Source organism: Triturus cristatus, chromosome 1_1 (genome assembly GCF_964204655.1).
Source record: "Triturus cristatus chromosome 1_1, aTriCri1.1, whole genome shotgun sequence".
NCBI lineage: Eukaryota > Metazoa > Chordata > Amphibia > Caudata > Salamandridae > Triturus > Triturus cristatus.
Window position 1 is genome coordinate 12,214,253 of NC_140579.1, and position 16,908 is coordinate 12,231,160.

A 16,908-nucleotide genomic window follows, 5' to 3' on the forward strand; every position below is an offset into this window, starting at 1 on the left:
TACCTTGCAGAAATTTAACGAAGGTTGAGGTATTTAAGACATCTGTTTATTATCAGATGCTTTGAATAACACTCAACTTGTAATTCCGAGCCATGCGTAAACAAGGGTTTATTTATGGTTGTAAAAAAATGGCTGACTTGTAGTCAGGCCCTATTAGTAAATGAGGAAGGAACCAAGGGGAGCGGCTGAAAGAAGGAGCATACTTATTGTGAAATTGGAGAAGTTTAGGGAAGAGTAAGGACAGCTTTAGGGAGGGACATTAACCTACCCACAAGAGTAAGCCCGTTGCTATTTACAACCTGCACTTCTAAAGCTACTACAGCCAAAAAGGACCCAAAACAGTAGTAAATATACTTAAGCTGAGATTTGAAGTAAGTCCAGTTCCACACATGGCTAATCACGTACGTATATTGTAACACCCAACCATAGAAAATAATTGAGATAGAGACTTTACTTAAAAACCCCTAGGAAATGATGCTCTCGGGGACAGAGCTCTTCCTATGGTAAAGAATAGGGAAAAGATAAAAAAAGAATATATTAAACTTAAAATAAATTAATAAAAATATGTTTATGTAAAATATTAAAGTAAATATTGTTGATATATTTATGTAAAATGTAGAACAAAAGAAAAAATGCTACAGAACTATTAACTTAATTTTTTTATTAATTATTTAATTTAAATATGTTAAATTACCATATTTTAAGGTTTATTAAAAAAATAATCCATCTAAAGTATGTATTAACTAGGTATTCAAACTTAAAACAAAAGTTACTTATCTAAATAATTTAAAAGAATGCAATTATTAAAAAAATAAACTTGCAGTTATTTTTCAATGCGAAAAGCTAATAACATATTTTATTGTAAAGTATTTGTATTTAAATTATGCTTACATTGTAATCTGATATATATATTTATTTAAAAAGTCGAAATAAATTAATTTAATTTATCATTATTTCCTTTGGGGTTCTATTTCAAGACCCTGCATCCCTTGTTTTCTAGGGGAGGATCTTGCAGTACCGGTTGCAGTACCAGTGATTGACCATAGGTGGCGCTGCATGTACTACTGCTCATTTGTGGTAGTAGTAATTCTGAACATTTGGCTCCACCCCCGTTTCAGGATTTCTCCTGCAAATTTGTCTAAGTGAACTATACTTTATCAATCACTTTTGGTTGTTGAATTCATATTCACCGTTGATGCACTATCAACTTATATCAAAGCATTAAACTAGGTAGCAAATATAATCAATGAAATATTAAGCAAACCATACATTTATAATAAATACTATGTTGGGGGGGGTCTCAAAAGCAGAACAAATACAAAGTACATCACCCCTCTGAATAATAGGGCAACAATTCTAGCAAAGCGCATGCCAAAGGAAGATGGTGATAGGTGGAAAGAGAAGCACGGAAGCCCTCCAGTTTGGCCCACTGTCCTTTCTTTCGTACAGGTGCTCCACAGGCTTATCAAATCTCGAGGCAAGTCCCAGGCCAAACACCTCAATGTACAAATGGTTGCAGCGGATAAGTTGGCCCAGTGTCCTCCGGTGAGTTGAGCAGCAGCACTTGTTGTAACAAGGTGGTTTCCTCCGGTGATTAGGAACCCACTGACTCATGTGATAAGGTGACCAGGTGAGTCTGATGTAATGCTCCATGTGATGGAGTGTCCTGGTGTCCTTTTTTGATAGGAAGCACTACAGTCTTGTACTCCACTGAGTAGGAAAGCAATGCTTCGTGTCATAGTTTGAATGAATGAATATCCTCTGGTGAGTAGGCCAGCTTCATCTGCTAATGTGAACAGGTGTCCTCCAGTGGCCAGAGCAGCAGTGTGAACAGGTATCGTATGGTGAGTGGCACAGTAGTGTGTGTGTCGATCGAGAGGATGTCTCCAATTAGTACAACAGTGCTCTGTGTGATAGGGTGGCATGGTGTCATCTGATGCGTAGCGCAGGGCTGTTTGCTGCGATATTGTGAACGGGTGTCCTCCAGTGGCCAGGGCAGCAGTGTGAACAGGTATCGTATGGTGAGTAGCACAGTAGTGTGTGTGTCGATCGAGGGGATGTCTCCAATTAGTACAACAGTGCTCTGTGTGATAGGGTGTCATGGTGTCATCTGATGAGTAGCGCAGGGCTTTGCTGTGATATTGTGAACGGGTGTCCTCCAGTGGCCAGGGCAGCATTCTTCCTTTTGAATGGGATCCTCTGGTGAGTAAAGGTAGTAGTACTTGCTTTGAATGACATGGTGACGGAATGTCCTCCGGTAAGTACCTTAATGGCAGTAGGTGTGATGGGGTGTCCTCTGGTGACAAGAGCAGTACCTCTCAATGTAACAGCTTAAAACAGTACCACTTGTTGAGTAAAGCGGAGATACCGTATGGTAATGTGAAAGAGACTGCTCTAGGAACGCTTAAACAATCCAACCTATGAAGTAAGGCTTCCGTTTAGCTGTGTTTCGCCCCATTTATTGTATGTCAGAGGGGAGCAATTTATATGGTAGTTAGCTCTTGAAGATCCTTGTTCAATAGATCCTGGGAGCCATGTCCTCACTCTGTCTGCCTTTTCTCAGTCTGCACTCTGCTTCTGCATTTAATTTATAGCTCATGGACTTGTCAGTTGACTGTCTCTTTTTTCAGACTGGCTAAAAGTGATAAGCAGCCTCTTGGAACCAGTTTACCACAGCAGGGCATAGAACAGATATTTTTACTGGAAGGCTTTAATTTTCCCAGTTTAAATTAACCTGTGTTTACTCTTTCCTTTAGAGTCAAGCTAAGCTCTGCTTAGTGAGCTCTCACTCTTTTGACCAATGAAACTATTTAAAGTTCAGCATTTAAGAACTAATCCCAAAGAAGAAAGCACTCTGGACTAAGCAAAAAGATACTGTTCGAGGAATGTGTGTTGGAGATGCACATGCTTTGCATACTCCTGCCATCTAGTGCTGGGTCCGGATGTTTGCAAGTTGTTTTTCTTCGAAGAAGTCTTTTTCAGTCACAAGGTAAGGGGACTCCTCCTTTCGGTGCCCATGGGCATCGACTCCATTGTCAATCGGAATCCCTTCGGTGCGCAATTCACTCTACCCTCGTTTGTATTGTTTTCGATCGCGTCTTCCACCTTTTCATGTAGAAATTTATTAAAACTCTAACTATATAAATAAAAAAACTCTAACTGCGGTCTTCGGCACTAGCTGTTTTGTCAATCGGCTTCTACTTCAAAACATAGCGCCCAGCCTTCCACCGATGGAACGGACACCGTTTCAATTCTGTCCTCTATGCCATTCCAAATATATGCGCACCAACCAGCATATGGTCTGTAACCTCTGTCTCTCCTTAGACCATAAAGAGGAAGACTACGACATGTGTCGGTTGTTCCGATTCAAAAAGACTCTGCAGGACCGTCAGGCACGACAAAGAGACATGCAGCGGCAGAGGATCGAGGACACCCCTGTTATCTTCGGTTAAGATATTGAGCAAGAAGAGATGGCAGCGGACGAAGACAAGGCCTTCTCCCTCCAGAACTCCGAATCTGAGTTGGAGATCGAACTTGAGTCCCACAACGTTCCGGCTGGACAGGGTGCTGTTAGTACCAAAGCCCCTTTACCCACCAAACCAGTGCCCACTAAGCCAAAAAGCTTTTGGACCACCACTGCCATCAGGCGATAGTCGGTACTGAGACTCTAATTCAAACGCTTGCCTTCTGGCTCAGTACCGAAACAGCAAGTCAAGCCTTCTGGCTCAGGCCCGAGCCTAGATGATACCCCTTTGGTTCCGAAAAATCTCGATCGATAGAGAAAAAAGACAAATCCAGCTCGGCACCAAAACAAAAAGACTCTCCCAAAAGCCACCGGAGCCGATTTTTGAAAAAATGAAAGAAAAGCTGGATCCTAAACAGATGAAGATTCATATAAAACCTGATACTGGACAGCTAAACCAGTTATACCTTCAAAGAGGAAGATAGACACTGAATACAGAATCCCTCGACAGAAGAAAAAGGACATAGCTATCAGCCCTAGTCACATTCCCCCAACCCCTGCACCTTCTTCTCTACACATTACACCATTAGATTTTCCTAACACAAATACTGATATAGAAGAAGGTGACGACAATTCTAATCAATCGCCACCAGATCCATGGAATGACTATAACATAGATCCACCTCAAGATACAGACCCTGATCTATGTCCAGCAAAACCTTCCCCTGCTGATGATAATACAGCATATCAGTAATTAACTGCTAGGGCAGCTAATTACCACAGAGTGCCTTTATACAAAGAAGTACTGGAAGAATATTTCCTCTTCCAAACCTTAAGAAACATACACAAAACAACACAGATGTTACCTATGCTTAAATGTATGATGAAGGCAACTAATTATATTTTTAAAGACCCAGTTAGAGCATGTATATTAACACCTAGGATGGACAATAAATATAAACTCCCTTCCCCCCCCCCCGACTTAGTTTTTATTAGGGGCCAGTTGCTTTTGGATTCCTTAGTGGTCTCTAATGCCCATAAGACGGCAAGTTCACAAACCTCAGGAGAGGCACCACCTCCAGATATAGAATCCAAGCTTATAGATACATCAGGGTAAAGAGTAGCTGCTCAGTCAGCCAACCATTTGCGTATATTGTCTGTTATCTAGATACGATAGAGCTCACTCTGATGGGATGGAAGAATGATTGAAATATCTCCCACAAGAACACAAAAAGAGGGGGCAGGAAATAGTGCAGGAAGGAAGACGTATTTCCAATTCCACTAACAGGTGTGCATTAGATGCCACAGATACTGCCGCTAGAGGAATCAACACTAGCATTATGCTTAGAAGAACATGCACGCCTCAGAATTTCTGGTTTCGAACAAGAAGTGCAACAAACCATTCTTAAAGCACTCTTTGATAAGGAACACCTCTTTGGGCCTCAAATAAACCAGTCCCTTGAAAAGATGAAAAAGGATACCGAAGTAGTCAAGTCTATGGGAGCACTTCAATCTCCTTCTACCAGAGGTTTCTTTTGTCGCTCCTTTTACAGAGGAGGCTCCGAAACCAACACCACAGATGTAGCTGCACCTTCACACAAGACACAAACACTATCATCTCCCTCTAGAGGATTCTACAAGTGTTACAAGATTACAACAGTTTCTTCCCATTTGGCAATCAATAACATCAGACAGATTGGTTTTGGGTATTATCCAACATGGTAATTGCCTGGTGCTTACCAGCAATCCTCCGAATATGCCACCTCGCATTAACAAACTCTCTCTACAACACCAACAGCTTCTCAAACAAGAACTAAAAGCTCTTCTAACAAAAGGAGCTATAGAACCAGTTCCATTACAACATCAAGGATAAGGAGTTTACTCACTTTACTTCCAAGAAGGACGGGTCTCTATGACCAATCTTGGATCTCAGACCATTAAACCTATTCATACTGTCAGAACATGTCCATGTGGTTACCCTTCAACAAGTGCTTCCACTTCTACATGGCGACTTTGGCTTTATGTCCACACTAGACTTAATGGACTCATACTTTCATATTACTGTCCACCCAGCACATTGCAAATATCTCAGATTTGTGATAGCAGGAAATCACTATCAATTAGAAGTACTCCCAGTCAGAGTGACTACTGCACCCAGAGTATTCACAAAATGTCTAGCAGTAGCAGCAGCTCATCTGAGCAGACAAATTCATGTCTTCCCATATCTGGACGATTAGCTCATCAAAGCCAATACACAGAAAAAGTGTTTACAACACACTCAAGCTACCATAACCTTCTCAATCAATTAGGATTTACAGTCAATGCACGCAGACAGCTCTAGCCTCTCCCAGAGCAGCCAGAATTAAAAACTTTCAAACTTTATTACTACAGTGTCAAAACAACCAATACCTAACAGTGAAAACTTTCAAGCAGCTGTTAGGGATGATCGCATCATGCATTGCAACAGTGCCTCACGCAAGATTATGCATGTGTCCTCTACAGGAATGCTTGGCACGTCAGTGGAATCAATCACAGGGTCAATTAACAGATTTAGTGTTGGTACACACACACACACTCATTGCTCTCTGCAGTGGTGGAACACACAAAACCTATCAAAATGGCGATCCTTCATTGACCCGATTCTACAAGTCGTATTAACAGCAGATGCATCTGTCACAGGTTGGGGTGCCCATCTCGAGCATCCAACAATTCATGGCTTATGGGACAACAAACACAAGAGTCTCCACATCAATTACTTGGAGGTCCTAGCTGTTCATCTAGCACTAAAAGCTTTTCAGCCTCACCTCACAGGGTAAGTTGTCCTAGTCCAGACAGAAAATATTACAGCTATGTACTATGTACAAAAACAGGGGAGGGGGGCACTCTCTACAGTTGTCACACCTCTCTCAGAGCAGTTGGCGTTGGGCAATACATCACAAAATTCATCTTCTGGCAGAACACCTTCCAGGCGTGCACAACCAATTTGCCAACCTCTTCAGCAGGATGTGTCAACAAGTACACAAATGGGAACTTCATCCCCAGGCACTCCTTCCATACTTCCAAATACGGGGATTCACACTGATCGACCTCTGTGCCATAGCAGAGAACTAAAAAAAATTAACCTCAGAACAACCTTTCTTTCAACTTCATAAAAATAGAGTGGTTCTTTGTACAAACCCAAAATTCCTCCTACAAGTAATTTCTGCTTTTCATATTAACCAATCTGTTGAGATACCTGTGTTCTTCCACCAACCTGATTCAGTAGAAGAAAAGGCCATACACACACTTGATGTCAAAAGAGCACTATTATGCTATATTGTTAGAACAAAAGATTTTCGTAAAACAAAACAACTTTATGTTGCATTTGCTCCACCTCACAAAGAAAATCCTATCTTTAAATCCGGTATTTCTAGATGGATTGTTAAACGCATTCAAACTCGCTATGTTAAAGCTAAAGGAACTTTAATTATACCTCCTAGAGCACATTCTACTCGCAAAATAGGAGCATTGATTGCCTTTTAAGGTAACATTCTCATAGCTGAGATATGTAATGCAGCCACATGGTGTACACCACACACACTTACCAAACATTATTGTATGGATGTGTTAGCATGTCAACAAGCTAATGTGGGACAAGCAGTGCTAAAAACACGTTTTCAAACAACTGCAACATCCACTGGTTACCCACCGATTTGGGAGGATACTGCTATACAATCTATGCAAAGCATGTGTATCTACAGCACACGTGCCTCGAACGGATTATGTTACTTACCCTGTAAGCATCTATTTTTGGCATGTAGAGCTGTAGATTCACATGCACAGTCCCACCTCCCCGGACACCTCTGGTTATTGCAGTTCTTACTATTCACATTACATACGCATGGACATCTCTGTACTACACTTATTTACTCCATTCGCACGCTCTTGCGGGAAAACAATATAACAACGGAGTCGATGCCCATGCGCACAATCACCGAAAGGAGGAGTTACCATACTTTGTGACTGGAACACACTTTTTTGAAGAAAAACAACTTGCAAACATCCGGACCCAACACTAGATGGCAGGAGTATGCAAAGCATGTGAATCTACAGCACTACATGCCAAGAATAGACACTTACAGGCTAAGTACCATAATCCTTTCACTACACCTTGGAAATAAGAGTGCCAAATGTCAGAGAAATAGATTGAGTCTTTAAGTGCACCATCAGTAACAAGATTTAAGTGACTGCCTGTTTGAGGATGAAATGAATATATTAATAAACTGAGTTCCCAATATCATAGGACAGTAGCCCTGCATTCTGATTGCTCAGCCATGTGTCGTGTGTGAGCTTCTGATGGAATCGTGCCTGGGAAATGTTTCATTGAATGTTCCAGGAAGATATGTGGCATGATGCTGGCTAATTTATACATTCTGGGCAGTGACCGGTGTTCTTTCCACAAAAATCTTCTGTAGGTTGGGTTTTCTTCTGGAAGAGAAACATGCAGAGAAGGTACGTAATCTCTACGGTTAAAGATATATAGATCCCACATTACTCATTTGGTTGGGCGCAAGGCATTTGCGAACACTTCAAGAGACAATGACTTGACATTGGTTTCCCTCCTTTTGACTGTAGTGGATTTAAGGTAAGGGAACCCATCGTGTGAAACAAACTTACCCGGCGGAGGTGCCCAAGACCCCTGATCTCTGGAAATGCAGCTGCTCTGGTGCGCCTCATCTTAACTGTTTGGCGTCGGTGAGTGTCCAGTAATGCTGGAAGGTACAAGAATTTGTACATATACTGTGCATAGACTTGAGTATAATAGAAATCATGAGGGTGCGACACCTCCGCTTGGACTTCTGGGTGATTAGACCCCTCTCAACCTGCCTGACTGCCATCTTTTACCAAGCAACGCTCATCCAATTAGTTCCAGTTTGCCGATACATTTGCTCCTAGCCCTTGAAGAATCATGATTATTGGCCAATACTTTCTGTTGAGAATATAGAAACCCTATCTGAGAGACCGGGATCACCACACTGCAGTCCCTTGTTATCACTGCACAGTAAATGAAACAGACTTTGATGGAATATTGCATTGAACAGCCAGCTCCCTATCCAACCCCTGTACTTGGAATCATTCTTGCGAACTTACCCCACAAACCCGTAACTGTCCAGGATACTGGGTTACGGACACCAGGAGGACAGCAGTGATACTGGAGAACACTGCCCAATAGAGACACAGCGACTCCGTACCTTTTTGTCTCCATCTCCTGTGTGGCATCATTGAGCATCTAGGAAGGCTGACTGCCAAGAAGCCTGTATGAAAGCTGCATGTGAGGATTCATGTGTGGTGCTTTGAGACTGCCAAGAAGCCTGTATGAAAGCTGCATGTGAGGATTCATGTGTGGTGCTTTGAGACTGCCAAGAAGCCTGTATGAAAGCTGCATGTGAGGATTCATGTGTGGTGCTTTGAGACTGCCAAGAAGCCTGTATGAAAGCTGCATGTGAGGATTCATGTGTGGTGCTTTGAGACTGCCAAGAAGCCTGTATGAAAGCTGCATGTGAGGATTCATGTGTGGTGCTTTGAGACTGCCAAGAAGCCTGTATGAAAGCTGCATGTGAGGATTCATGTGTGGTGCTTTGAGACTGCCAAGAAGCCTGTATGAAAGCTGCATGTGAGGATTCATGTGTGGTGCTTTGAGACTGCCAAGAAGCCTGTATGAAAGCTGCATGTGAGGATTCATGTGTGGTGCTTTGAGACTGCCAAGAAGCCCGTATGAAAGCTGCATGTGAGGATTCATGTGTGGTGCTTTGAGACTGCCAAGGAGCCTGTATGAAAGCTGCATGTGAGGATTCATGTGTGGTGCTTTGAGACTGCCAAGAAGCCTGTATGAAAGCTGCATGTGAGGATTCATGTGTGGTGCTTTGAGACTGCCAAGAAGCCTGTATGAAAGCTGCATGTGAGGATTCATGTGTGGTGCTTTGAGACTGCCAAGAAGCCTGTATGAAAGCTGCATGTGAGGATTCATGTGTGGTGCTTTGAGACTGCCAAGAAGCCTGTATGAAAGCTGCATGTGAAGATTCATGTGTGGTGCTTTGAGACTGCCAAGAAGCCTGTATGAAAGCTGCATGTGAGGATTCATGTGTGGTGCTTTGAGACTGCCAAGAAGCCTGTATGAAAGCTGCATGTGAGGATTCATGTGTGGTGCTTTGAGACTGCCAAGAAGCCTGTATGAAAGCTGCATGTGAGGATTCATGTGTGGTGCTTTGAGACTGCCAAGAAGCGTGTATGAAAGCTGCATGTGAGGATTCATGTGTAGTGCTTTGAGACTGCCAAGAAGCCCGTATGAAAGCTGCATGTGAGGATTCATGTGTGGTGCTTTGAGACTGCCAAGGAGCCTGTATGAAAGCTGCATGTGAGGATTCATGTGTGGTGCTTTGAGACTGCCAAGAAGCCTGTATGAAAGCTGCATGTGAGGATTCATGTGTGGTGCTTTGACAAGGTCAGACAGGGGTCATGGAGGGGTGTCTCCTAAATCAGGCAATCAGCAGTATCATGGGGCTGTGGAAGCAAGGCAAGAGATAAGGAGGGGGGGGGGAAGAGAGCGTGTCAAGGAGTAGAGAAGGGAGAGCAGAGAGGAGATGGGGACAGACTCGAATGAGAAAAAAACGGAGGAAGAGAAGAGCAAAGGAACAGAGGAGATTGATAAGGATGAAAGATGAAGGTCAGAGAGAAACGGATAGGGGAAGAAGGAGCAGAAAAAAGATGGTGAAAGAGGAGAACCTAGAATCAACAGGGTAGACAGATGGAATGATAACCAGGATATGAGAGAAGAGAGAGGTTGGAAGGAGGAATAGAAGAGGACTAGGGAGAGATCAACTAAAAAGGTAAGAAGATGAGAGAGGATGGAAACAAATAAGCGTGAGTAGAAAACAGTGGGGAAGGAGTCAGAGGAATGATGAGAGTAGATAGGGAGAGTGGAGATACATGGGAAAGAGGAGAAAGAATGGAGTGGAGAGGAAAAAGTGTGATAGATGAAGAGGTGTTAGGAAGGAATTGGAAATGGAGAAAGTAGGAGGACGGAAAGATGGAAACTGGAGGGAGGTAAGGGAGAATGAATAGGGGAGATACCATGACATGCAAAAGAGACAAGATAAGCAATATAATGGAGGAAAATATGCATGACAGTTCACTATATCCTACTCTTGAGGAATCTCGTTATGCTGTGTGAAAATCTGGGTGTCTGCAGATCCTGCTCAAACGGTATTTAAATTGAAACCTGAAATGGCAGGAGGAGGGCTGGCATTTTAGAGCTTGTGTGATGTCGTCCTCAGAGTCTTAATCCCGACAAAGTGGGTGGCCACAGAAAGTTTTTGACTGTAGATTATGAATGCCATATTCGGGCATAAGGAGCATATGCCTTCATTGGTAAAACAGCCATTTGTAACTGGCATATACCCAAATGAATGAGATATCTTTATACGTGTGACATGTCCATGTGTTTGGTGTAACCTATATTGGGAAACTCTTTCTGTATGAGTAATGTACCCTATTGGTCTGCCACATTTAGTGTAAATTACTGACATAATAACCCTCTGATGTCAATATAATTTTTTCCGTACAGGAAATGTTTGACATCATTCTAGATGAGAACCAGTTGGAAGATGCCTGCGAACATTTGGCCGAATACCTGGAAGCATACTGGAAAGCCACCCATCCCCCCAGCAGCAATCCCCCAAACCCACTCTTGAACCGCACTATGGCTACTGCCGCCTTGGCCTCCAGCCCTGCCCCCGTCTCCAACCTCCAAGTACACGTGCTGACCTCCCTCAAGCGAAACCTGGGCTTCTGGAGTGGGCGGGGAGACCAGGAGGATCATGCAGTGTAAGGGTGATGGGAGAGCGAGCTAAATGCTCAGGAGGAACACGCTAGAGAGGGGTTAAGCGAGGAGTCAACACAAGGCTATACCTCATCACCTTTTTATCCAGGAGAATTGCTTTCCAAAAACCATGAATTACCTGAGATGCGCTAAGTCAATCAGTGGGCACCATTCCCGAACGTTGGCCAATAGGGTGGTGCACGTCCTTAAGGTTATCCTGTGGAACAGCACCATTCCTTGCAGAAGGCCAATGACATGATTTGATTCATTAAGGGTAGTTGATTTGAGGGACTCCGTTCTTTTAGGCAAGCAGCTCAGTTGGCTCAATTCCTTAATATTACGCATTGAAACAACTATGTTACTTAAGGCTAGTCTATAGAATTATTCCATTTCTTAGAGTATAACACAGTCCCTTGCAGAAAGGTGTCCGTTAAGAAAGCTGTGTTTTGATACAGAGTTGTGTTACCAAGGACAACCTGATTACTCCGAAAGAAATGAAAAAATCATGCTGAGCTCCCTTGAGTTGTGGTTTGGACGTACTGTATCCCTTGTTGAGCAAAAAAAAGAGAATGTTTCGAACAATGCCTTTCTTTTTTGTGTTTCTTTTGAAAAAAAAAACAATACTAAGACTGTGTTTTGTTATCTGTGTCCTTTGACTGTGTTTCTGTCTCTCTCGGAGGCAAAGCTCCAACCTTCGGCAAAAAAACTCCTAAGTAATCTCTAAGATATCCTACAACTAAGTGGCTTCCCTAGTAAAGCTGCTTCTGCAGTGTGGGTAGCTTTTGGCAAGCCCTAGGGCACTTTTATAAGACAAAGCTCATATTGAACCTGACAGGATTAAAAAAGACACATTTTTAAGACCGTTGCTGGGACTCTACCGACAGTCGCACGGGAAAATATAGATCATACAATGATATTTTGTAAATAAACGTTTTCAGAACAAAACCTTCACCTAAACTCAACTATGCTGGAATCAGACTCGGAATAGTAAATTACCCTGTTGAGTTTGGTTGAATTTAGAAATAAAATCCAGGTGGACATTTTTGTGGGGAGAGTTGTGTGTAATTATTGGCAGATTATATTTTGTGAGTTTTTATTTTCATGTGGATCCCCTACAAATATAAAATACATACATGCAGGACTATGAAAAGTCCTCAACCTCTTTTTGAGGTGTGCTTCTGCAGGGGTGCAGGATTGCCTACTTAATAAGAGAACTTGAGATCTGGAAATTTGTGCTGTTAGGGGGTACCGGGCGTCGGGTTTTCTGTCATTTTCAAAAGGTACCTTCACTGGCCAAATTTACATTTCATTACTCGACTTGAGATCCATTTTCTATCAACATTAGGTAAGGGAAACTGCTTTGTCTTTTGAATATTCATGTTATTGTACGTTGCACCAACCTTGTCCTGCGTCATAGGGCTAAATGTAATGTTTATATTCATTAAAATAGAGGAAAGACTTTAGAATCCTAGAAGTACGTGTAAACCTTTAACCGTGATGAGCTTGATGTATTTAAAAGTATATAATTATATATACATCTATATACATTTATGTAATGTATATAAACACACATACATGTATGTATGTGTGTATATATATATATATATATACAACCCTCTTTACCAGGTAAAAGACTTGAGGCACCAGTACTTATGAGAGCAGCTTCTTTTTGCACCTGCACACAGACAAATTAAAGCATCTAAGCTTCTTTGTAGTCTTGTTCATAATAGCAAACACCATTTTGTTTCAACAATGTTTTCATACACCCATCGTGATCAATAAACATAACATAATGTTCGAGGCATATGAGCTGCAGATTATACACTGTGCATAGATCGCCATCTGGGGTTGGGCCCAGATGTTTGCAGTTTGTTTTTCTTCTTGGAAAGTCTTTGGAAGTCACGAGGTTGGTGACTCCTCCTTTGGTCCGTATTGCGCATGGGCTTCGGCTCCATCCTCAGATTGTTTTTTTCCGCCATCGGGTTCCAAACTTTTCCAGTTAAACCATCGCCGAAAAATCCTCGTTCATCGAGATCCTTCAGATAAAATCTTCTTCATCATCTTTTCTCCTCGGCACTTCTTCGATTCCAGGCATCGACGGCGGCCTTCGGGCCTATCCCGACTCCGGTCTCGGCTGATGGAAAGAACTCCCTTCAAGAAGCGCCCTAAATGTGGGGCTAAGTTTCCCCACACCGATCTACATCAGGTGTGCAACCTCTGCCTCTCCCCTGAACACGAGGCTCGAGACTGTCCCGCCTGCAAATCTTTTAGGTCGAAAAAGACCATTCTAGATCGAAGGGCTAGACGCAGCATGGCGCACTCCTCGACCTCGGCTCCACTCGACATCTTCGGGGACGACGTCGAAGCTCCGGGGCAGCAGCACACCGAACATGAAGACGACCTCGTCAGTGCTTCCGAAGCCGACGACTCCGACATGGAGGACATCACCCCGGCGCAGAGGGTCGTGAGTACTCTACCCCCTCCCACACCCGCGCCCACACCCAAAAAGGCTTCGGTCACGCCTTCGCCTCCGGGCCTAGGCAAGACCAAACAACCTGCTTATATCACCCCACCTTCGGGCCCGGTGAAGAAGTCTCATAAGCCTTCCGGCGGCTCGGGCTCGAGCCAGTCGACTAGCGGTGCCGAAAAACACCCTTCGGCACCGAAGAAGACATCGACCTCCACACCAAGCTCCGTACCGAAGCCATCGGTGTCGAAACCCGGCCTCTCGGTGCCGACCAAACACCATAAAGCCCCCGGCACCGACACTCCCGTGCCGAAGCCTATCTCGGCACCGAGCAAAAAATCGGAACTTCCAAAGAAGCACGGCACAGACAAGCTTAAAAAAACGTCGGCCCCGAAAACGTCGACGCCGACCGATCAATCGGTGCCGGAGGAACTATTCAGGCCGGATCCTTTGCAAAAGACCCTCACAAAAGATCCAAAGACTGGACATTTGGCACTGTCTTCAAAGAAAAGACATTTGGAAAAACCAGCTCCACCTCCACCACCAAAGAGGAAGGACTGTGCTACCTCCCCTTTCAGAGTGCCTTCCCCACCTCCTCCACCCTCTCCATCTCCGCCCCCTCCACCTTCTCCACCCTTGCCTCATCGCTCTCCAACCCCCTCTCCAGACCATGATGACCAAGGGGACCCATACTATGGTCCCACAAGACCCCACCCCTCCTGGATCCCCAGACCCATGGGATGATTATCACAATCCAGACATCCCAGATGTTCCACAGGATGACATTTATCCATCCAGGCCATCCCCACCAGAGGACTCCTTAGGCTTTCACCACCTACTCCAGAGGGCGGCACACTATCATGGGGTGGAGTTACACACTGACCCAGTTGAGGAAGACTTCCTACTGGACACCTTTGATATTGCAGATAAATCTACTGCTATACTACCCATGCTCAAAGGGGTAGTCAAACATGTGACAGAGGTGTTTAAAGACCCAGTCAGGGCTAGAGTCCTAAACCCCCGAATAGAGAAAAAATATAAGGCCATCCCCACAGATCCTGCCTACATTAAAGGACCTGCACCATTGGATTCCTTAGTGGTATCCACAGCTAGAAAACTGTCAAATTCTCAGTCGTCAGGCGAAGCTCCACCACCTGACAAGGAGTCCAAGTTCCTAGACGCGTCAGGAAAACGCACTGCCTCACAAGCTGCCAATATATGGCGTATCGCCAACACACAAGCGCTGTTGGCCAGGTACGACAGAGCGCACTATGATGAGCTGGAGACCATTATGCACCATCTCCCAGACAAATACAAGAATAGGGCTAATGAACTAATTCAAGAGGGGAAAACCATAACCAACACCTCTATACGCTGTGCACTGGACGCAGCAGACACAGCCTCCAGAGGCATAAACACTAGTGTACTACTTCGCCGCCACGCCTGGCTCAGAGTTTCAGGCTTCAAGCCGGAGGTACAAGCCTCCATATTGAATCACCCTTTTGACCAGCAACATTTATTTGGTCCAAAAGTAGACGAGGCCCTCGAAAAGATGAAAAAGATACAGATAAGGCGAAATCTATGGTAGCCTTACAATCCCATCCTCCTAGGCGCTCCTTTCGCCGCTCGTCCTTTCGGGGCACTGGCAGGGGCTACTCCTCCGATAGCGCCTCCACATCCTACAAATCCCCTCCTCAGTCTACCTTCACAAGGGGTTATCAAAGAGGCGGATATAGAGGAAATAATATCAAAGGCAGAGGCAAAACTAACACTGCCCGCTCTGCCACACCGCCTACCCAATGACTTCCCCCCGCTCCCCCCAGACCATTCCACTCCGGTCGGGGGCAGACTACAAAACTTCCTTCACGTCTGGGAGTCTATCACCTCAGACAGATGGGTGTCCCAAATTATTCGTTCAGGGTACTGTCTCGAATTAAAATCTACCCCCCCAAATATTCTACCCAGGCACCGCCCAATGTCGCAAGAACATGCCACATTGCTAAAACAAGAGGTAATCTCCCTCCTGCAAAAACAAGCCATAGAGCAAGTCCCCATCAATCAACAAAATTTAGGGGGTCTACTCCCTGTACTTTATGATACCAAAAAGAGACGAGACTCTACGACCTATTCTAGATCTCCGGCCTCTAAATACTTACATACATTCAGGCCATTTTCACATGGTAACCCTTCAACAAGTTCTTCCACTCCTCTCCCAGAACGATTTTCTCACCACACTGGACTTGAAAGACGCATACTTTCATATTCCAGTACACCCTGCGCACAGAAAGTACCTCAGATTTGTAGTGGACGGCCAACACTATCAGTTCAAAGTTCTCCCCTTCGGGGTCACAACAGCACCAAGGGTGTTCACCAAGTGCCTAGCAGTAGTGGTGGCACACCTCAGAAGACAACACATCCACGTCTTCCCCTATTTAGACGACTGGCTAATAAAAGCCACGTCCTACAACCAATGTGTACAACACACCGCCACTACAATCCAACTGCTTCACCAGCTAGGTTTCACGGTGAACCACCAAAAGTCCCACCTGGTACCGTCTCACACAAAGCAATACCTCGGCGCCACCATACACACCTCAAAAGCCATAGCCTATCCCAATCCGGCCAGGATTGCAAGCATCCAGGCTTTGCGTCAAAGGTTCATACTTCAACACTCTCTCCCAGCCAGAGTGTTTATGCAACTTATAGCGATGATGGCCTCTTGCATTTTCATAGTACCTCACGCAAGACTCCGGATGCGTCCACTCCAGGAGTGCTTGGCACGCCAGTGGAACCAGGCACAGGGGCAACTGACAGATCTGGTGTTGGTAGACGGTCGCACCCATCGCTCTCTGCAGTGGTGGAACACCACAAACCTTTCCAAAGGTCGACCGTTCCTGGACCCCGTTCCACAGGTAATCCTAACAACAGACGCATCGCTCTCCGGCTGGGGAGCTCATCTGTTACACCTCACAGTGCAGGGCACATGGACACCACAACAAAAATTACTCCACATCAACCATCTGGAGTTATTACCAATCTTTCTAGCCCTAAAATCCTTTCAGATGCAGATTTCAGGCAAGGCAGTCCTCATTCGCACAGACAACATGACTGCCATGTACT

General features: G+C 44.4%; 1 protein-coding gene across 6 annotated transcripts in view; it reads left to right on the plus strand.

Moving 5' to 3' along the window:
- The window catches only part of LOC146869127 (voltage-dependent L-type calcium channel subunit beta-1-like), a 275,900-nt gene extending 263,952 nt beyond the window's left edge, over window positions 1–11,948 (plus strand). For all 6 annotated transcript variants that reach the window (XM_085623828.1, XM_085624074.1, XM_085624106.1 and 3 more), the window contains 2 exons: window positions 1,450–1,545; window positions 11,067–11,948. In XM_085623828.1, the coding sequence (XP_085479954.1) occupies window positions 1,450–1,545; window positions 11,067–11,330 (360 nt within the window). In that variant the 3' untranslated portion in view covers window positions 11,331–11,948. The remainder of the gene's footprint in view (window positions 1–1,449; window positions 1,546–11,066) is intronic.
- Window positions 11,949–16,908: the final 4,960 nt, after the last annotated feature.